We start from the raw sequence: 22,651 nt of genomic DNA on the forward strand, positions 1-22,651 counted from the left end.
TTATTATGTATTTTATATATTTTAAGTAAATATATTTTATATTTTATTATGATAGATATTAATAAATATCATAAAGAATAAAAGAAATTCTTTTAAATGTCATGTTATTCCACTATCATTATTTTCAGAGTAAATTCTAAGAGAAAATTCTTTTCGTTTAGATATAACCATTTACGTGTATTTTTCAAGAGACGGAATTGTAAAATATTACAAAGTTTAAATTAAAGTAATATTAAAAATATAAATATCCGAACATGTACAATTATCCGTTGAAATTTATTCAAGCTTTATACGATATAAGCAGTCAGACAAATGGATTTGGCTACTACGCCCGTTCACGAAAAGAAATTCGGGCGCGCGCGGAAAAGTTCTGGCGACGATATTTCAAGAGCACCTGGTTATTCGTCCTAATAGCCTATCTTTCGTGCGTAAAAGGTGTCTCGAAAGATTTAATGCCGCGGAAGCGTGAAGTGTTTCCGGCTTGCCAATGAGGCGTCGCGTTTTCGCGCCTTTCGCGTCATCATAAAGTTCTGCTTAGTTTTATACTTTATCGCCGTATTGCTTTAAATTTGTTATTATCCGTCAATTAGTTCTTAATATATTTTTATATATAAAATAAATGTACAACACTTTTCTTGTAATAATTTTCTTACATGCGTGTGTTTACGAAGCATTATAATCTAATTATAAAATTTGTATAAATAAAACGTCTTTTCTATTGTTTAAAAAAAAATATATTATATTCTTGAAAATGCATAAAATTCTTATTAAAGACACGAATATGCAAAGTCATTGAAACTTTGTGACGATCTAAGTAGATAGTACGCATATAGGTCAAGGCTGCTAGATGCTTTATTACTGTTATTAGAAATTCGAACCTCGTTGACAGCCGCACTTAAAGCTTTTCTTATTTCTAGTCTTTCATTATGCAACCGAAACTACTGCGGTATGTAGTTCAGGGTTGAAACCTAATACAAGGCTGTCACCGTGGCGTTACTTTAGTTCCGTGTTTCCAAAAGTATCTTGCGAAAGCACGTGTGGATCGTGAATTAAGAGAAGGATGAAAATAGAACATTGTCCGCGTTAAAATCGCTATCGGGCGTTTAAAAGCAACGCATTCCGCCTTTCAAAGATTCGAGATATTTAACCAAAGAACTCAACTTAATCGCGTCCGAGCACGTTCTTGATTTTCCTTCTGCTTAGCACGATGACGATAGAGTAAATCTTACGGCAGACGTAATCTGCATCGGTCTTGCTGTAATTGATTTAATTAAACCTAGCTCGCCCCTAATGAGCTCAGCCCGCGAGCCTCCACGGTATACGGAAGCTTACCTTACGGAAGCTTACCTTGATTAAAGTCCACCTGGCCGAAGGAGGCACTCCTATAGGGCGCGCCGGACCTGTGAAAGGCGAGCAGCCCACGCGGCTCCAGTCTGGTGATGGCATCCCGGGCCTCCCCCTCGTTGCCGCCAACGGAAGCGGTGTTCAGGTTATCGCACAAATCGTCCACACTCGTAGCACTGTCCACCACGGAATCACTGTACTGTCTCAAGTGTTTCGCCGCCTCCGCAATGGCATTCGGCTTGCTCCTGAGGTCACTGACGTCATCACTGTTTCTCTCTGGTCTGCCTGATCTCGAGGTTTTCCTCGAGTCGTGACAGGGCTTCCGGTATACGTTGTTTCCCGACCGATCACTGAGACACTCTTCACTGACACTCTCACTGCGGACCATCGTCTTCGGAGTTTCCTGCTGCTGTTGCTGCTGCTGGTGCTGCTGCTGCTGCTGCTGCTGTTGCTGTTGCTGATTGTTACTACCATGTTGGCTACCCTCGCTGTATGTATAGCTGCGATGAGACGAGCGACCCTCGCAACGGCCGCAACTTGGATTTGAGCCCGTCTGAAAAAAAATTAGGTTAATCTAGCATTATGTTATGTAGAATTAAATCGGGCAAGAGAGATTTTATTCAAATTATGTACACAATCACTTTGCTTGTCGGCGGATTTTAATTAAACGTTTAATGTCACGTGTAGACGATAAATCAGGAAATGATTTATGCATCATACGCAATTATTGAAGTATTACCGTAGGTCAAATGTTATTGAAATTTACGTAATTCAACGTCATATCAATTAATTCCTTTTATAAGGTAATAATGTTACTATTGACGTTATAGAAAGAAATTGAAAGCAGCAGAATAACAGAAATTTAATGTATAAAAATTATAATGGGCAGAATGACGATCGTTTGTGCGTGAATTCCTGTACGTGCATTACGAAAGATCATCTGTATACCCCTGGGCATGTACCGAGTTCAGCGAAATCGTGACAAAGGCGAACCGTGAATTCAGCAAAACTCTTCTCGGAATGACCGGCAAGATGGGCACTGAGATTCATTAATGAGAAGTCGATGAATCGAGACTATATTTACGAGTAAGTTCAAATATCAATAATTTTTTTCTATTTTCTTTTAAAATAGAAACTAAATATTTTAAATATTTGGTATTAATTTAAATATCTTTATTAAATATCGCAAACTAAAAGAGGATAACGATTCTTTTAATTCATGTATTACAGAAATTTACAAATAAATTCTATTAAAATGATTGAATAGTATTATATTAAAATATAATAGAATTATTTCTATTAATGTAAAAATATTATATATATATATATATATATATATATAAAATTGCAGACAGAAAAGTACGTCCTCTATTTGCGATATAAAATTACTTTAAATTTTCTTTACACAGAAAAAAATATCAAATCAACAATTCATTATTTCATATATAAGCAAAAATATAAAATCCTCTAGTAAGAATTTATTATCTTAAACAGACATAATTTACTTACATGAAAAGACAGATATTCTCCACGTAAACAAATTATTTAAGATTATAGATTTTTCCAAGAAGATTTTACATTCTTGCTTATATATAAAACAATGAATTGTTGATTTGATATTAATGCTTTTCTTTGTACTTTTTTTTCTTTATTTTAGTATGATGATGAAAATTTGTTATACATCAAATAATACAAATTATTAAATAACTTCTATATATTCGTAAAAATGTTCAAATGTTAATAATAAGTAGATATTTTTTTTCTTGGCAATAGCGCGTTCAAAGATATAAAAAAAAGTTTGGTTCGTAAAATATCGCTCGTTTGTGCGTAGCAAAAGACGTCGTACTTTCGTCACCATGACGTTGGAATTCCTCACCTGTGGATAATTTTGAGACGACGGCTGGTATCCGCTCGGAGGAGGGGAGGAAGCCTGCACTCGTGACGGTCTCCTGGGTGGCGGAACCGGTGCCGGTCCCTTGAGTTTCTCGGTGAGTTCGCGAAGGCGTTCGGCCTTCTCGCTGCGGGGGCCGGAAGAGGACTTTTTGCCACTTCCTCCTCCGCCCCCGCTCCACCGAAACCTGTGCAATCGGTCCACTGCTATCACTGCTGGTTCCTGCAGCCAGACAAAGGAGAGCAAATAAGTCTTACTACTTACAATAGTTCCGATTTATAGAGATACATATAAATCCGCCGACAAGCATGAATAAATCGATAAAAACATATAAATATTTCTATTTATTTTTTATACTCTTGAATAGCTATTTGAGTAATTCCTATTCTCTAAATTCTTTGGAATGGAATCTTACTCTTAAAAAAAAGTGAAAATTTAGCCAGTCTCGAAAAAAAGTTTCGCTCTTCAGAGTAAGATTTTATTCCAAAGAATTTAAAAAGTAAGTCAACATCAAGGTAAGATTTGGCAGAATTAAATTATCAGTCTTTGGTCTAGGGGACATCAAAACATCCGTTTACACGCGATTTGTATATTAATAGAGGATCGATTTCATCATCTTACAATTAGCTTGATCAGCCGATTAAATTTAAAAATTTAAAAACAGCCAACGGTAAAACTTAAAATTAATCGCATTATTTTGTTCTGCTTGTCTATTTTCTGTAAATTTAATACCGTATACAACTTCTTGTACATTTTATTGCACATAGTTTATTTGTGTCCTTTTAATTATAATACTTAAAAATACTAAAATAAAAGTGTATATAGTAAATAATATAATATAATTTTAAATGTATTACAATACTTGAAATTAATAATTAAGTAACTCTTTAATTAAAATAATTAAAAAATTAGATTAGAGATAGTTAATTTAAAATTTTGCAATTGGCAATTCATGAATTAATCAGCTGGTTGAGTTAATCGGAGTTAATGAGACTAATCTAGAGTCATTTAAAAAGTCTTCAAATGAAAAATAAGGCTTGTAATTTAAATTTTCAGCTTCTTCTTAAACTTTAGAAACTATATATTAATTATGTATGTATACAAAATACAAAATACAAAAAGTGTATCAAAAAAATATTTACTTTGCAAGCGTTTCTTACGAACTCATAAGTGCACATAATTATGCAATGATTGATATACAATAATAGCAATGCGAGAGTATGTCATACGAGCGAATGCGTAAAGTGACAAGCCTAGGACATCGAAAACTCATACACGCGCGTACTAGTTAAAGAAGAAGCGATATTCTATTTTCGTCGTCCGTCTTTATTTTTTCCCTCTCGGCCGCGATGCTACGCGTGAGGGTGATCCAAAAATCAGTCGGCCGCACGAGTGCACGATTTTAAAAGTCAGATGAAAAAACCGAATTGTTCGAATGGAAGATCATACATGAATTTTAGCACACCTCTCTCTTAGCTAATGAATTTTCTTGGCGCGACAAAACCGCGAGTGTTTCGAGGCGAAGTGGGTGCATTGACAGTTTCGTAAAATTAAAAACAAAAATTTTCCCACGGAAAGAACAATTTAATTATAAAACTACTTTTAATGTAACTAAAATTGGATTACAAGTTGATTAACGTGATCAAGTATTATCACGCTACAGTTAAGAATTTGAAAATCTTTTCAGGTACAAAACTTTATAAGTCACATGTCATTCTTATATATAGTTAATAGAGATTTATAACATTGTTTTGAAATAAGAGATATTGATTTCTTTGCTCATAAGAAGACGAGAAAAATATTAAAAATTTGTTTTAAGAAAAACTTTTGGCGAGTCTACCTCAAAAATTAAACTAATTTCAAACCTGCCGTTAACAGAATCTATCGCATCATCGAAGAGGTTAAATTCTCAACGGTGACCTTGAGACGTACCTCTGGGCTGCTGACACAGAGTCTTCCAGACCTAAGCCACTCCACCTTGAATCTCTTGTGACCGAGCTTGTGACCACCTTTCGCACCTCACCGAGTCTACGCGCGAAACTTGAACTTTGCGGAAGCTACGAAGCTGTTCGAGCGTGATCGAATACCCATCGCGAAATAACGATTCACTCGCGGGCAACGGAACAACGAGGAGCCGAATGACTAATTGAACTAACAGGCGGAGGAATAAACGACCGATCTCGGCACGCGATCGACTGAAGTAAGTACCTGCAGCTTGAGCGTCTGATGCTTCGTCCACTGCGCGAGCTGCCGCGGCACGGAGACGGTCTGCGTCGTCGTCGGGACGCCGGACGAGTAGCCGAGCGACGTCGAGGGTGAGTACGGCGTCGGTGACGAGTACGACGATGTTACCGCCGCCACAGCTGTTTGTGGATAGTGCTGTTGGTAGTGGTGTGGCGGCTGTTGCTGCTGCTGCTGCTGCTGCTGCTGCTGCTGCTGCTGGCTAGTGCTGCCGATATTCCCCACCGATGTTTGCACTGCGCCGCGACTATTATTAGCGAGCGTCGGCGTCGTCTCCGCGACGCTCGTGGTGGAAGCAGGAAGAGGCGGCGAGCAGCCGTCGGCGATACCTCCGGATGGATAACCACCGGCGACGATCGAGGGGCATGACGAGGACGACGCCGACGATGACGACGCGGACGATGCTGCTGTCGCCATCGAGGATGTCGTCGAAGCCGGGGAGATCGCCGACGCGATACGCGGGAGCGGAAGACGCGATCGCGGGCCGATGCAGCAGCAATCGGCAATGCTGGCCGCCAGATCGATAGGCGACTTTTCCGCCACCGATGGTCTCTCGGTCAGCCGCTCCCGCGAATCGCTTTCGCGCGAATTTCGCTTCCGTCGGCGCTCCTGCGAATCCTCTCCGGAGTTGACCGGTGGCAGACTCTCCTGGAACAGACCGACGCAATCTGTCTTTAATTCTCTGTAAAGCAATCCTCATTGTCGCTTGAAATCTCTATGATCATTTTGAGTTTACTTGATTTTTCCTTCTTAAAAAATTTATCTTTTTTTTTCACTCATCTTTTTTATTAACACTTTCCCTTATCATATTTTAAAAGTAATGCATATTTGAACATTTATTATTTCATTTTGCAAAGTAGTTCGTAAAATGCTCAAGCATGCTTTATTAATTTATAACGTCCTTATTCGGGCGTAAATTTAATTTGAAACTATGAGTGTTGAGTCAGAAAATTTAAATTAAATGCTGAAGAAAAGTCGCCGCTAAATTCTTTCGAAAACAGAATTATATTCTACTGACTCTTCTCGCCCCTCAGGGCGCCTCCATATATCTTTGTTACTTATTCGCTATTTCTTTGTATTTTCACAGGCACTCATATCCGCTTTATTTCCCCGTCTGCGACGACGCGACGTCTTTTTCGTTTCCTTCCATTTCTCTCGTGTCCCTTAACTTAGGGACACTATGCTCCTCGCGCCGTCTCGCGCGAATGTATCTCGTATTTTTAAACTTACAAGAAAATGACGTACAGGCAAACGTACTCTTTCTGAGGACGCATCGCATTTCGTAAATCGTCCTCACCGCGTCACTCCTAAATTCCAGCCAGTCTTTTTTATATCACCAGGCCCGAAGTAATATTTTCGGAAGTCACCGAAATCGATAACGGTGTCACATTGATTCACTTAACGATAAATAACGTCGATTTATATGGGTCTCAGACAGAATTTGGCAGAGAGCGACGCGCGAATGTGTCACATGAGATTCACGTCGGCCGTACGTGCCGTTATGACGTCAACGGTGCTTATTATTCCGCAGACAAATCGTGAAAAGAAAGGCAAAAAGTCAGAAAAAGTGGCAGAGGATTTGAAGAGCCACTTCAAAATCGGCTTGAGTCAGTGACTGGCGAATTCTATTTGTATGATCGATTCTAAATTTAGGTTCTCCAACGTCTTAATTTTGTCGTCAATCGCTTCTGTCGCGACATAATTGAAGGTGTTGCACCAGACGAGATTTAAAGGAAATAACAGGTTTAAGAAGAATTAAAAACGACACAAGTTTTCTCTCTTCTGGAATAATACAAAAAAAAAATACTTTGCTGGAAATCTTATTGTTAAACAAAATTTTTCATTTAAAATAAACTCTAATTATAAATTATTTTACTTACACAATTAAAATCGAGAAAGAATCAACATCGGTCATAGAGATTTAAGTGTCGAAATAATACTTTTTATATAATTTTTTTTTTTTTTATCTAATTCTTCGAATTATACGCCATTACTTTTGATTTTGGAATGCTTTTCTTAAATTGAATCAGAAGAGTAATACTAAATTAATAATCAACTTAATAATAGTAGGGTAAGATAGTAATATGGCATCTCTTTACATTTCATTCAATAACTTTGTTAATGATCAACATTTTATATTGAAACTTAAACGATTATGTTCATTAAAGTTCATTAAAGTTATTTAACAGATTATAGACTCAAAGTTGAATGAAACAGTTTTTAGTTAAGATATATGTGATTTATAAAAATGTGACAACACTGTATAATGAATGGAAGAGAAAACAAGCCACTTTAAAAATAAATTTATATAAAAAATTGGTTTTATTTTTGTTACAAAATTAATTATTTTTAATTTCCTAATTTAACGTTCAAAAGTATTAATGATATTATTTTATTTTTGTTTAACATTAAACTACAAGAATAAAATGATATCTTTAATATTTCTAATCGTAGCTCTCTAAAGTGACAATTGATTTATCGAAGAAATATTTTGATACGAAAATTTTTCACTCGAGTAGCCATATTAATAAAGTACTATACTGTTGAATAATTTTAAACAACTACATGTAATCTATGTAAAATTGTCATAGTTACATGGCTATTTCTTGCAAGCAGCAAGTGATCGAATAGTTCGGACAATTCGGTTTGAATCTCAAGATCGTATAAATTAAATAGTTCCAACTTCTCGAACGGCGATCAAGCTGACTAACAAAGACGCTCGTACGGAATGTAGAGAGAAGTCCAAATTCAAATCCTAGTTGAGATAATATTTTTCACAACAAGTTCTTCGCAATTTTTATGCTATTATATCGTTATCAGTTTTTTCTCGACTTTAATTATGTCACGCATTTAGTCTTATTCCAATTATTGTTTTATTTTATTTGATTTAAACAGAAAAATTAGAAAACTGCTACAATTGCAAATAATAAAAATAAAACGGAGAAGTGTGAGCTTCTTTATTTAATTCTTTTGAGTACAAATATCTAACGGTAATATCTCTTAAATGACACGAAGAGAAACGTTTTAAAACTTTTATTTTCTTCGTATTACTCGCAACGTAATATTTCGAATAAAACGTCGTAGATTAATCGATAAACTGCACAATACCTGAGAGATTCGCAGACCGTATCTGGTGCCACCCAGAACAACGTATCCACCACCGACGCCCCCACCTGTCATGGCCCTCGCAGCGCCACCCAGCCATCCTCCGAAGCCACCCCCTCCCGTCCTCTGGGGCCCACTACCCCCGTCTCCTCCGCCAGCGCGGGGCATTCTTCATCCTTCCTTCACCCTGAAATTCAAATCGTGTTACAAACTGGATTAAAAAGGACGATCGAGCGAAGGATGACACGTGCAAAAATAAAATGCAAAAGAAGGACGAAGCATGCCTCTCGCGCGAACGAGATTACGGTTCGCGTGAATTGTCCTTGGCAGCCTTGCGCGAGGACTAACGAGCTAGATTCATCCTACGGGATATTAACGATCTCGGTTGAATTACGAGCGAGCGACTCACGCGACGGACGCATCACGCACTTACGTACGCAAAATGCGGGCCGCTGCGTAAATTACTGCGAACGTTCGCGCATTCCCCCAATAACTGTCGGCCACGATCTTATTTATTTATCGTGCGCCATCGCCGATGAATGAGGCTTGCCGCGAACCGCTACCATTAAGAGTCGCAGACAGTCGCGCCGCTACCGGAAGCGACGAGGTCACCGTGCGCCGTTGCAAGACCAATGTCGGCCGCGAAATTCTTTCTTGGCTCTCGCCAGGTCCGAGAACAAGTCTGCTGACGTCCGAGGGAGGTCTTTTCGATCGCGAATCTGTGGGTCGTTAAAATAAATAAAAAAAAAAAACCTGAGAGAATTCTACGATTCCAACGTGCGACACAAGATATTTCGAGACTTCACTTTAAATAGATAGATTTGATGAATGCGGAGATTATCCGTTGCAAATAATTATTTTTAATTCACCTGTGATGTACAACTTTAAAATAACGTACCACACCTACGTTCGTTCCGTAAAGCTATTTTTGTAATTTGAAAAATTGCGTTTTTGTGATACAATATATTTTTAATGGTATATAAGATAAGATACTCATTTATAATCTTACGTAATGTCTGGATCGCGAAGCAAAATAATCTCGCTTACATCGAGGTTTATTAATGGCTTTCAGTGGAATCTCGACATTGATACCGTTACTGAATCATAAAAAAGTATTCTGAAGGAATCTATACAACTGAAGCCGACGTATATTAAAAAAAAAATGACGGGAAATTGCTGTCGTGTCGATTTATCATAATTTTTTCCTATGTAAAATAAAAATGTCCTAAATAAAATTTTAAAATATTAATTTTACCTGAAAATTCAGGTAAATTAAATCAGTGAATTTTTATTCGGATTTTTATTTTTTCCTTGAGATTAAAGCCTTAAATTTTTTATTAAAAATTATATTCATAGATATAATGTTCACACCAACACTGATAAGAAATGCATTTCTAAAATTACAATTTACATAATTTTTCTTCACCGATTATGTTTTCTTAATTTAGAAAGCATTTTTAAACAACAAACGCGTGTTTTAATTATTTTGATAAGAGTAAATAAAGTAAATTAAACCTCAGATTTATAAAATTACAGCGTTTAAATGTGTATTCAGCGTTTAATATACAATAAATGCAGATGATAGTAGATTATTACAACTAATGACTTATACATGTATGAAAATCGTGAATATTTCAGATATTTTTTTTATTATTTTATTATAAACGTATCTGGTCTCCCATTTTATTTTAAAGTTGTTTTATACGCACTTCTCAAGCATCATGATATTGCCACGATAATTGCAGATTTTCCACTCAAATTAATAGAATGTATCAGTTAATCCAAATTAAATCTGTTGATTGTTAAAACGTTTGATTGTTGCAGCTCTTTTTGAATTAATGAGTTTCATTAATCGCCTGACCGTTTTTCACGCACGAATAAGTAAACAAATAATTAAAAATTAAAACAAAATTATGAGTGTACTGCACTTTTGTTATAAAATAACGATGGACAATTAAAGATTTCATGAGAATTGTTCGTTTTTTTTTAACTAATAAAATACTTTTATAAAACATATATATACTTTACAATATTTCGTAAAATATATTTAAAAAATCATTTCTTTTGTAACAATGGTATTTTTTATAAAACAAACAATTATTAAAAATTATTTAACAAAGTAAATTATTAAAGATTATACTTTATTATTAATATATTTATTTTATAATTTATTATTGCTTTCTAAACTATATTATATAACTATACTAAGTAGAAATTTAGAATTGATTACCAAATGTTATATGAAAGTATAACAATTAAATATTTAATTAATATCGTCAAGATCAATTTTATTTTTTTAAATATTTAGTAAATATAATCAATATTATATCTTTGCTCTCTCTCTCTCTCTCTTTCTTTCTTTCTCCCTCTCTTTCTAAATATTTAGATAAAATTATTTTTGGTTATATTAAGATTAATTAAAATATTTTATTAAAATGAAATAAATATAATTAAAATATTTAATTAACATTATTTCACTTAAAATTGTTTCATAGCTATTACCAAACTCTTTCTTCAGTATAAAAATTAAAAAATACCGCCGGATTTATAACTTGAAATTTATTATGAAATTATTTTTGCCCTTATCTTGTATTAAAAAGACTACTAACTGACAATTACTTAAATAAATAACAAAGTTTATCGTAAGCTTAACAAAAATATAAGAATGCCGATTTAATTGCGATTTATATCCAAGAAGTTGAAAAAAATCGCGCTTTAATGGATGTCCATTTAAGTAGATAAGCGTAACCGCGGTTGACAGATATAATGGATGAAAATTCGTTGGAATTCAGGCTCAAGGCCTTGCATAAAACATCCGTTCTGAATTTATTATAACCGTTAATTCAAACGGACGCTTTGCCGTGCCGGAAGTCACCACCGCGTATTATTACGTTAATACCCGAGGAACTGATGTATTCGGCACAATCGTTCTTTGAATTCAGAACAGCCTGATTTACTTTGAACAAACTTTCGGTACAAAGTAATTTCCTCGCACCACAGAAACTATAAAATTTAAAACACTCTTCGACTGTTTGCATGATACATCCAAAAAAAAAAAAAATAGATATATAATTTATAATAGAATGGCAAATAATTTCAAATAATAAATTAATTTTATATTAAAAAATAAATTTAATAGAATGTCTACCAAATTTCTTAAACGTTTACATATCCAAATTTTCTTTTATCATTATGTCTTTTATTAAATATAGTATTGTGAAGAATGCTTGATAAAATAGAAAGAGACTGAATATAAAAGAAACTTTAAACGTTTTATCGAAGGTGTGAACGACTCTTAAGTATATGTATGTGTATGACTCTAGACTTCGAGAAACAGTCACGCGCCAGTATCATCCGTTAAAAGCGCACCTTTTACTACTCATACGCGTCGCTACCGTAAGGTAAGGTCGGCAGGTATCAGCCTTGTTAGATATTCATTGCGTCACTTTATCTGTAATCGATGACAGATTAACGTTGCGAGTCGTTGAACTCGCGCCAAGACGCCGCTGATGAATTCGTCGCGACGAAAAGAAGGAATTTGGGAGAAAAAAGAATCGTTTCTTCCTCGTCGACGTGAAAAATGTGTTTATTGGCGGCGTTGTGCCGTTTGGCGCTCATCCACTCCGTCGTTTGGATTTTTCTAATGTGACAGGAAACGTATTTTCGTCGGTGAAAATTGGTCGCGAGACAGACAAGAATGTCGTTTGCCTTCAGTGCACAGTGAATGTTATAGCAAATAAAAATTACGCCTGGCGCCTCTCCTTATTCCTACCTTTTTGCGCATTCAAGTAGCTCTTGCACTTTTGCGAAAAACACAAAGCGACGTTGAAAGTCATACGGCGTTATAAAACAATAAAATTGTATTTTTTAATAATTGTAAAATTGATCATTTGATAAAGATTCGATCGAGAGCTGTTATTTCACGTAACTTTATAGCTTCTGATTCCATCAACCTTGTAAAAATTATACAAGTTCTACAAAATAGGAAAGTACATAAGAGATCAACTTTAATGTATTTCAATAATTATTTATAAATAATTATTAAAATCCGTTGTTATTGATAAACGATAAAATAATTAAAAGATTCGCTATAGTTGAGATCAAGTGGGAATCGAAAGATCGGAAGATCGAGTGCAGTTCGACGTTTCTGCGTGGCGCCCAATTGATTGCAAAACATGCACAAATAACTGAGACTGCATCAAGGCCGAGTCAATATCGTCGAGCAGGATGTTTATCCGTATTACAATTTCCGAAGCTATCATGTACATTTATTCCAGATTTATCGCACTACATTCTAATCTACTCCATTCACAGTATCGCAGACAGTTAATTTTTATGCAATACTAAATACAAGTAAATAATATTGTGAGAAGTTATACGTCTCATTAAATTATCAAGTTGTAAAATCTTTTTTTTTATACAATGATTAACGTATACTTGAAGCGCGTATAAAACGATTAAATGCAGAAGTGAGAAGCGAGCGAAGAAGTACCAAGGTGAAAAACAAAGTCGCGAGCAACACACGCGAGCAATGCATCTTCGCGCGTTGTTATTTGATCGAAGGGGTTCTTGCCCCGGTGTTAAGATCAAGATCGCAGAGAAAAGGAAGATCACGTCTCATCCGACATGCGGAGCACGTAAGGAAACCGAAACGAAAGCGCGACTCTCTCGCAGACTCCAGCTGGCCCGCTTCTATTATAAACGCGTGCATCGCAATCCATTCTGCTTGATCCCGTCTTCCAATCGAATCGATTCACTCGCTTAAAAAAAAAAGGGAAGCGAATCAACGAGATTTACATTCGCGCGATTGTACGACGTATATATTATTTCCTTCAGCAATGATTTCTCCATTTTACACGTTTTCTGTATCAGTAGTTTTTGTCTTTTATGCTATGAGGGTAAAATATAACATGCATTTAGAATAATTGTTTAAAATTATTTGCAATAATTTTCATACGTTTGTATGTAATTCGCAGATTCTTTTCTGTTACTTTTCCGCTATCTATATATATTTTTGAATTTATTTCTGTCACGAGGAAACATATAGTCACCGAAATATTTTTTATATAAATGATGCAAAATTTTATCGGTGGCGGTTCGATGCCAATCCCGAAAAAGGAAAACGTCAAGTAAAGAGAAGCAGCCGCATTCCGTTTTGCAGAATGTTATTTGCACATGAGGGGGCAACTCGTCCCAGCGCAAATAACCGATAAACATTCGCGATGCTTTGTCATCGCGCGGCGCAATGCGCCGCACGTTGTGGGGTTTATGTGCGAAACGATAAGCACCCGCGTCAAAAGTGCATTCCCGCTGTATTTCGACGGCTTTGCGCAGGAGGACTCGTGACCTTGCGTCGCCAGAAATGAGGACGTCGGACGTTAGTCATAAACACCGGTAATTTTAAGTTGTAAAAAAAATTTTAATTGAGAGTTCACGATCTAAACTTACGGACTGTAACAAATCGACATTTTCAATTTGAGCGTAAAATCAGGCAACTGAAAATTACTGTATAAAAGTCGTATTTATTTTCTCTATTAACATAAAAAATATCAATATAAGATTTCGTATGAAATAAATGTATAATGATAATTTGATTATCAGTCCTGAAAAAAGCGCGCGTCTGCCTCGAACAACATGACACTTAATAAAAGAGATTGCTTTTTCGATAACTTAGATTCTTGGACGCACTTCTCAAAGGGAACACTTAGAATACCGCGACGCAGTCTCGCATTCCAAATTTAATTGTCTCGCGTCTGGGACGGTACTGCAAAACCTCAAAATATTGACGGAACGCCCATACTATATAAATAGCGAACTATGTAAATTCCTTTCTGTAGATTTCACGAATACCTTCCTGTCGAAAACAGTGAAACTCTTTCGGTGAAAACAAAGATGAAAAGTTTCGATCTCGAATAATCAAAAAGAGATTAATAGAAATTTCTAGTTTATACTTATCGTTTGAAGTAGACTGCAAGCCTTTAAAAAAAAAGGTATCTCATCTTTACTCTATCATTTTTCAGCAATTTGAAAGCTTTATCGAATACTTCCGAAAATAGAGATAATGTGCTATAACTGTACATATTTTTTACATATAAAACATGAAATTAGGAAAACACAAGATGTGCTGAAGTTTTTGAGCGGCAGATGCAATATAGAATGCACCTGCAATCTCTTGCAATATAAATTGCCCGTTTGTCTCCGTGTTGTGAGACGATGCGTAAACTTTATTATCTAAATAGGTTTTGATACTAAAATATCTATAAGAGTATCAAAAGACTCTTGTGCCGGAGGCAAGCTCATAGTCTCGTGACTGTTAGCCGTCTGTACGCTAAACGATCCGCCAACGTAATACTTCCTTTATCCCATAGAGAATGCAAAGGAAGCCAGCTCACCGGGAGGTTTCGAAATTTTTTTCCCGGGGAAACGTTTCTAAATATAGAGAGACGCGTATTAACCTTTTACATAAAAGCATCCCGACCGATGGGGTTCGTATTTTGATTTTGCTTAATCTGTGACTCGCGGACCGATTCATGTCAATCATCTTTAATTGTCGCAAACATCTGCCCGCGCAAAACGCTTTCCGTGTTACGCGAGAGAAAACGGCGGAGCAAAGTGTAACATTTTTATGGTTTTGAGCAATGTGTCTGATAATTATTGACTCAATGATCGATTGCAAAAATCGCAAAATGGTCCACAATTTTTTTATTTGGATTAATCCCTCTGCCAACAAAAAGTAATACGATTGTTACCAGACACTGTATATATTAACACAAATAAAAAAACTACACAGAAAAAAAATTAGTATCAAATCAACAATTTGTTGTTTCATATATAAGCAAGAATATAAAATTTTCTGAAAAGAAATTGACAATCTTAAATAGACATAATTTGCTTATTTAAAGAAACACAATTTCTTCATGTAAATGAATTATATCTGTTTAACGTTATAAATTCTTCCAAGAAGATTTTATATTGTTGCTTATATGTATACGAAACAATGAATTGTTGATTTAATATTAATTTTCTTTCTGTGTCCAATCAACATGTACAAATAGAGAACAAATATCGTTTACGAAAATTACAGTAATCCCGCTAACATATTATGTTCTATTACTTTCCATTTAATTATACAAGAATTATTGCAATAAAATGTCAAATATCCCGGAATTATGGAGTTAAAATTAAGCAGGGTTTATAAATTCGAAAGCAGTAGCTCAATAATTAGTCAGTAACGTATTTCCGATTTTTTGCTTAATTAAGCAAGCGCGATTTAAGCCGATTTAATCGCGCAGCGTGACCATCCCGGTGAGCGTTCGTCGCTTTCAAATAAATTAATTCGCGATCTAAGTCTAAACGGCCGCGTAAGCCGCGCGATCCCCTCATTTGCATATCGATCGAGAGTCGCCCCATAAGTCACTGCAAATCGTTCGTTATAAATCGCCGTACAGAACTAGCCGGCGGCCGAAGGATACCTGCCTGCTCCTGTAATCCTCTTTCTGCAGCAGGCTGCACTGAAAAGCCCGCGAAACTTACTTCCTCCCGTGCCACTTTCGACGGGTCAGATTGCGTCATTAATTAATCGTTATTAACGTGCAAAATACGACGTGATATTTCTGCTATGATGAGTAACTGTGTTTCATTCCTAAGAAAATTGGAGAGAGAGAGAAAGAGAAAAGCAGTGATATTTATATCTTACTCGCCGCCGGCACGATGACGCGTGCCGGGACATTTCTCGCGATACGTTCCACAATTTCGCACGGCGGAAGTAACGCAGCTAGATGAAATACTTATTTAAGTCTAATTGCATTTAAGTAATTGCTTTGAGTTACTTTGAGAGAACGTGTTATGGAATATTTATTGTTAGATGAATAGATTCGAACGTGTTTCAAATGGTAATAATGATTCTTTTTGCATATCGTTAAAATGTAAAATTGTACGTCGTAAATAAGAGACGATATTTAACGTCAGTGTATGTTTCTCTGTACTAACTATGCAAAAAAAAATTATGAATTATTATGGCAAAAATGAAATGAATAAGCTGCCTATTACAAATCAGCTAATATAATGACAAACCATCGTCATCGAACTCGATAATGACGGCTTCATTATCATGCAAACAAGATATCCTGATATCTTACAATTGAGAGTTTCAATTCACGAAATGATTGTTGAGCAATTTTACATGAGAACATAGGCACTTTGAACGTACACAATTGCTTCTTCCCTCTCGGAATTATGCCAGAGAGGAATAAAGACTATTGGCATTGATTGAGATTGCAATGATGGTGCAACGAAACGTAAGGCATCTGTAATTATTTTCATCGTGCAACGTACGTCGCTAAAAAAAAGTTAATGTTAACTTTGTTAAAATTAATTAAATAGTGCAAAGCTAAGAGAGCACAAATTTAAATAGATTTCAATTTATGATTAATTAAAAAGTCGAAAGAAAAATGTTTTTATTAAGATATGTAAACAAAAAATATTTTGATACTTATAATCAAATAAATAATTTTGTTTTTAGTAATAAAATTTTTTTATAAAATTATTAAAGTATAATGTATTTTAAATTATAAATAATTTAAAAAATTGGAAATTTTACAAGTGCTGTTTTATCATACATGCAAATAAATTTGAATAAACCTCAAGCAAGCTCATGAGATTCGAGCTGTAGTTCACGAGAAGTAACTGAAACCACTTCATTTATCTCGTCGTGCATTAAATATCCTTATCGGCCGTATACTAAACAAACAACCCGTGAATCAGTTCACGATCGCCACACTAGGTACATACCCTCCGAGAAATTCACTGTCATCAGCGATTTCCGTCATTGTCTGTCTCTCTCTTATTTTCTTAATAGTTTAATCACCTCTCATTTACACGTGCCTTGTTACATTCACCACATTGTCCGTCTTTCTTGAACTTCTGATATTGTGTTTGGCTTTTCTCATCAATTAAAATTTTTTTCTAGAAAAATCTCTGGAACCAGACGCTTTTGTCAATTTTATTTAAAAATCGTGTATATGTATCCTGCGATCATATTACAAATTATTTTCACAAATTATATTGCTCAAACTTTTGTCTACAAGCTTATCGTTCTCTTAACGTTCTTGTCTTCAGTATTTCTATCTCAGAATAATGCGGAAGTACGTATACACCTCTCCTCTGAGAGAAAACTTCTCAAAATACATGCTTTCCCTAAAGATAACGTTCAAAGTTTTCCGCAACAACCCTTAAGAGCATCCTCGACATTCTTCTCTCAGAATTTTCCTTGAGGCCTTCCTCGATCCAAAACGTTCTGCTCGAGGTTTTCCTCGGGATTCTCTTCAAGGCCGTTACACGAATCACGAGATTGACGTTCGCGCACGGGTGTGGCGGATGCCAAAAAGTTTCACCGGTAACTGAAGCGATCACGAGAGGAGGTGAGGGAGGAACAGGGGTAAAAGATCAGTGATGCACAGACGAGGGACACGATGCCACCTTGGTGAAAGCCACCGCGAAGAAGACGCTTCCTTGCCGCACCGAGTGCCGCTCCCGCCAAGCGGAAGATTATCTAAATAGACTCCGCGGGCCAAAGAGAGAAGGAGCAGAAGAGGAGACGGCGGCTTAGGAGGAGAAGAGGACTCACAACGAGTATTTATACGTCGTGCCTTTGGAGAGCCAGTGGCCGCGCGACCAAGAACATCCCTCTGTACGTGTCCGCGGACGAAACGCACCGGATGCCATTGATTTTCTTCGGTCGCCGATTGGAACTCATGGAGCGCGTCGCAACAGGAATTAACAGCCTCATCGGCAATAAGATCCAAGAGACAGAAGGAAAAGAGAGAGAGAGAGAGAGAGAGAGAAACGCGGGTTAATCAGCTGCGCCGAGCGAAACCGAGGACCTTTACTCTTTGGTTACATCGTTGTGCATTTCTTGGGTGGCAAAGATTATTGCGAGATCTAATCTGAGTTTCGTCTTCAGATTTATTTCATCGCTTATAGCAGCGCAGTTGTAACTTTCGATAAGTAATTATGTACGAGCTTTTACCGTTTTCTAAAAGTGATGGTGTCATCAAAAAATTTATTCTTTATTTTAGAGCCTTTGTGTGCGTAAATATTTGTTTTCCTAATTTTACCTAACATTAAAATTTTAATATAATTGTAATTAACATTTTCAAGAATTTTCTGCTCAAATAAAATTTAAAAATAAATAAAGCCAAATATTAATTTGATTCTTAATTTGCAAGAATTTTTAAATTTTTACAACTGTGCTTATAGACAGAAAATTATAAATTTTTTTTTCCAAATAAAAAAAGTTTAGGTTAATTTTTATTATACATATACATGTTTAATGACTAAATCTTATATAAAATATGTAAATTTAATTATAAAAGTTTTTGATTATATTAAAATGCAAACTAATTTAATTCGATATTTAATTATCGATATTTAATTGTATTAATAATAAAAAATTGTTTCATAATTATTGTACGATAAAGTACAAGATTTACGATTATTTCAATTATACATATCGGATTTTAGAGACGAGAAGATTACAGTAGAAGAAATCTGAGTTGCACGTTTGCAGCTGTTTTAATACAAGTGCGGCTATCAGGTGCTGAACCTGATTGTCGCGTTTGTGCGAGAAATTCTTTAGACGCTTACGTAACCATGGATACAATAAACTTAGTAAAAAAAAAATTAAAACTTGTGCCATTTGTATAATCAACTGTAAGGAGTAGTGAACCACGCAATGGAATTTCTTCTTGTTTGCCTTCTCGTTCCTTAAGACGATTCGTACTTCACACTCGACAGCATCGTAGACTCCGATAATTAATTTGAGGAAAAAAGAGTAAATATTCGATAAGCGTGACAAATATTAGAAATTCCGCAGAGTGTGTCGTTGAAGCAACTTGATAATTCATATAGAACGATTCCTTAAAATTAGGAAAAATCAAGATATACAAAATATATGTACCATTATCTTATTAAAAGCTTTTGTAGTTAAAAAAAAAGTAAAAATAGAAAAAGTTGATATGGAGAAGACAGCAATAATCTATAATAAATGTAATTAGTTAATATTATATAAAAAAATTTATTTGTTACTAAACGCCAACTTTAGATGAGGAAAACATGAAAAGTATTATAGATCGTGGAAATGCAGACAATGAAGTGGGTCGCGTCGATTCGACGTTTATGAATACAACGTTCGCTCGTTCCGCGACGTCAAACGGAAAATATTACGATTTTTTGTCGATCGGTGAAAGTTCGAGCGGTGATCCCAGGCAATCCCGGAAGCCGCGCTCCTCCACTCGTCGCAACGTGGAAAGAATCGGTATTGTGCATCGCACGCGCTCGCGCTCGGACGAACGCGTGCAGCCGCCTCTGGTACAGGCCGTTTCAGCGCGGGCCGTTGAACCGAAACGGCCAACCGGAACGACGTCCGATACTTTTTCCTTCTTCAATAACGGGCGATCCGCCGCGCGCGGATACTAATCGAGCGAAAATCAAGGACGCGTCGGCGAACGTCGCGTCGCACCCCGCCGCGCTCGATTTCAGGGCCAAGAAAGCGTGCATTGCATTGCAATGCAAGGGCAAAGGACTCGTCGACGAGAAATGCGAGTTTTTACAGATTGTTTTTAGTAATGAATTTTAATAATAATTGTCCATTCTACATTCAAACTTTTAGTCAGAAAGTATAAATATTTAAAACAAGCACGTAAAGAGTATTTTTATCTCTGAGGCCAGTGTCCAAAAATTTTATGCTAAATGTAATTAAAAAAAAGGAAAAAAAAGAAAATATGTTTAAAATAAATATTATATTTAATATAAATGTAAGATTAAATTTAGATTCATATTTAAACGCAAGATAAGATTATTATGGATGTACAGGACATTTTACAAAACATTAAAAAATTTATGAAAAAATTATAGATTGTTTTATATTGCATTTAAATGCAATAAAAAAATTTGATGGCGATTCTCTATCTAGATAAAATATTATTTTAATGTAAAGTAGACATGTACTTTAATAAAAATATAATTTATAATGAAAAAAAAAAAAACATAATGAAAAAAATCTAAATTATTTTTATTTAAGTATCTTAAATATTCAAGATAATCGATGTAAAGTTTCGTTCTGATGCGGAGATCAGTTCTGTATAATAAACAAAATTTATTTATTTATTTATTTATTTATTTATTTACGAAATAACTCAACAGGCAGTCACAATAAAACTTTGTGCAGTTTTTTGCTAGTTTGTCTTTGTATGTTGAAATTTCTTATGTATTTTATTTTGAATGAGAATCCCTGTTTTGACGAATCCGCTGCTAGCTTCAAACTCATCTTTGTATAAATCATCTTGAACACTTAAAGTACTTACACAAAGAAAAGAAGATTTTTCTTAATGTTGTAAAAAACAGTTTAATTTTTAATAACAAATAGAGTAAATAAACCATAAAAATATGTTATTAAATAAAAATTTAATCTTATTTACACAACTTTCATATAGTTTAATTTAGTGTTAATATTCAACGCATTTCGAAATTTTATTTACTTTGCAGGGACCATACGTCCGATACAATCTCAATATGATATACTTTTATTAATATAAAATATGAATCTAACATAGAAAAATTCAGGGCCATTTGACGTATTCTCTGATTTTTGCATAAATTCTAATCCTGCACCTTAGGATTCATAGAAAATCCAGAATATTAGTATCTTAAGAATGTGAAATACAAAGATCTCATCCTTATCCCTTAAGGATCTCGGCTCGTTTCCAAATTCTAAGAATCTAATCCATGTAACATCCATAAAGCTAGGATTATCGGCGTTCCGTGATCTTCGAACCGTACCTCGTGTCCGACACACACACACACACACACACACACACACACACACCGGCAGTTGAACGCAAGGTTCTACATACTACGTCGTAGTAGATTAATAGCGGACTTACTTCTGCAGACGATCGAAAATACTTTCGCCAATGCCCTCCACGCGATGCCGTCCACCTGAGAAAGTCAACAGTCGTTGAGTGACAGCGCGCAGATCCATGATCAGAAATCCGTCGATGAGACGTATCGCACCAGCAACCGGGCACCCGAAGACCCGTGGATTTTCGTCGGGGCGACCGCGCTCACCGCGTCGGTCGCTCAGGGCAAATCAGCGATCTCGATCCCGATCACGAAGGAGAGAAATCCAGTCAAATCACCGAGTCGATCTTACTCAACCGCGCGCACTGGCACAACGTCTATCCGTGGCACACATCAGCACTACGCAGTCGTTCTACAAATCTAGATACTTCACTTCCTCCCGATTCCGCCTTTGGACCGTTTCTTTCCAGTTTATCACCTGATCGCGCTGCCGCGAGTCGGCACCTACGGAAAAAGGGAGAATCCGTGAATTATGATCGCGATAAACGCGATACCTTTTCACTTTATGTGACTGCAACTTAATGAAACGTTAAGCCTAAGCGAAGAGACCTGATCTAAATTGTAGAGGGAAGTTTGATTTGCGAGGATCTTGCGTGTGCCTCCCGAGTCAGAAAGAAAGAGGAACGCTCGAATTACGATCCGTGACTGTGATTCATATATATCGGAGTAATCTCTTTTCGCGCCGCGCGATATCAAGAAACGGTTTCGCACGATATAAATCGCAGGTCGTACTTTCCCACTTCACTTCAATCCCGCCGTTGGACTCCGATTCCGATCTCGTACGTCTTTCTCTTGCAATCATCCGAAAGCGTCACTTAACACGCAAAGTCGATGAACTTACGAAATTTTCTATCAATCCACATTTGTCATCCACATTTGTCACACTGGAAATTTGAAAATTTTATTCACTTGATAAATTAGCACGAAGAACTCTCTGGCCTCGAACAAAGAAGGAAAAAATCGCACTTATTAAAATTCACAATGAAATTAAACTTCTAATTAACGCGGCGAAGGTCCGATTAGTGCGATCTTTCGAAAATCCTCTCGATCGCTGTGGAGCGTACAACGGGGCCTCACACAGATTTCGCAGGTTTCCCACGTCCTTCTCCATCCGACGAAGACGAGGCTCGCGCACAAAAGAGGCACTCGAAA

General features: G+C 36.0%; 1 protein-coding gene across 12 annotated transcripts in view; it reads right to left on the reverse strand.

Annotated features, from left to right (window-relative positions):
• The window catches only part of LOC105193353 (rho guanine nucleotide exchange factor 17), a 64,874-nt gene that overhangs the window by 41,850 nt on the left and 373 nt on the right, over positions 1 to 22,651 (reverse strand). For 9 of the 12 annotated variants that reach the window (XM_039454094.1, XM_039454093.1, XM_039454092.1 and 6 more), the window contains exons 1-5: positions 21,523 to 22,371; positions 8,585 to 8,768; positions 5,444 to 6,124; positions 3,221 to 3,457; positions 1,348 to 1,897 (exon numbers count right to left, since the gene is read on the reverse strand). In XM_039454094.1, the coding sequence (XP_039310028.1) occupies positions 1,348 to 1,897; positions 3,221 to 3,457; positions 5,444 to 6,124; positions 8,585 to 8,749 (1,633 nt within the window). In that variant the 5' untranslated portion in view covers positions 8,750 to 8,768; positions 21,523 to 22,371. Of the gene's footprint in view, positions 1 to 1,347; positions 1,898 to 3,220; positions 3,458 to 5,443; positions 6,125 to 8,584; positions 8,769 to 21,522; positions 22,372 to 22,651 lie in introns of those variants that run through there. The other 3 variants (XM_039454086.1, XM_039454084.1, XM_039454085.1) reach the window with 3 other exon arrangements.

This window comes from Solenopsis invicta, chromosome 10 (genome assembly GCF_016802725.1).
Source record: "Solenopsis invicta isolate M01_SB chromosome 10, UNIL_Sinv_3.0, whole genome shotgun sequence".
NCBI lineage: Eukaryota > Metazoa > Arthropoda > Insecta > Hymenoptera > Formicidae > Solenopsis > Solenopsis invicta.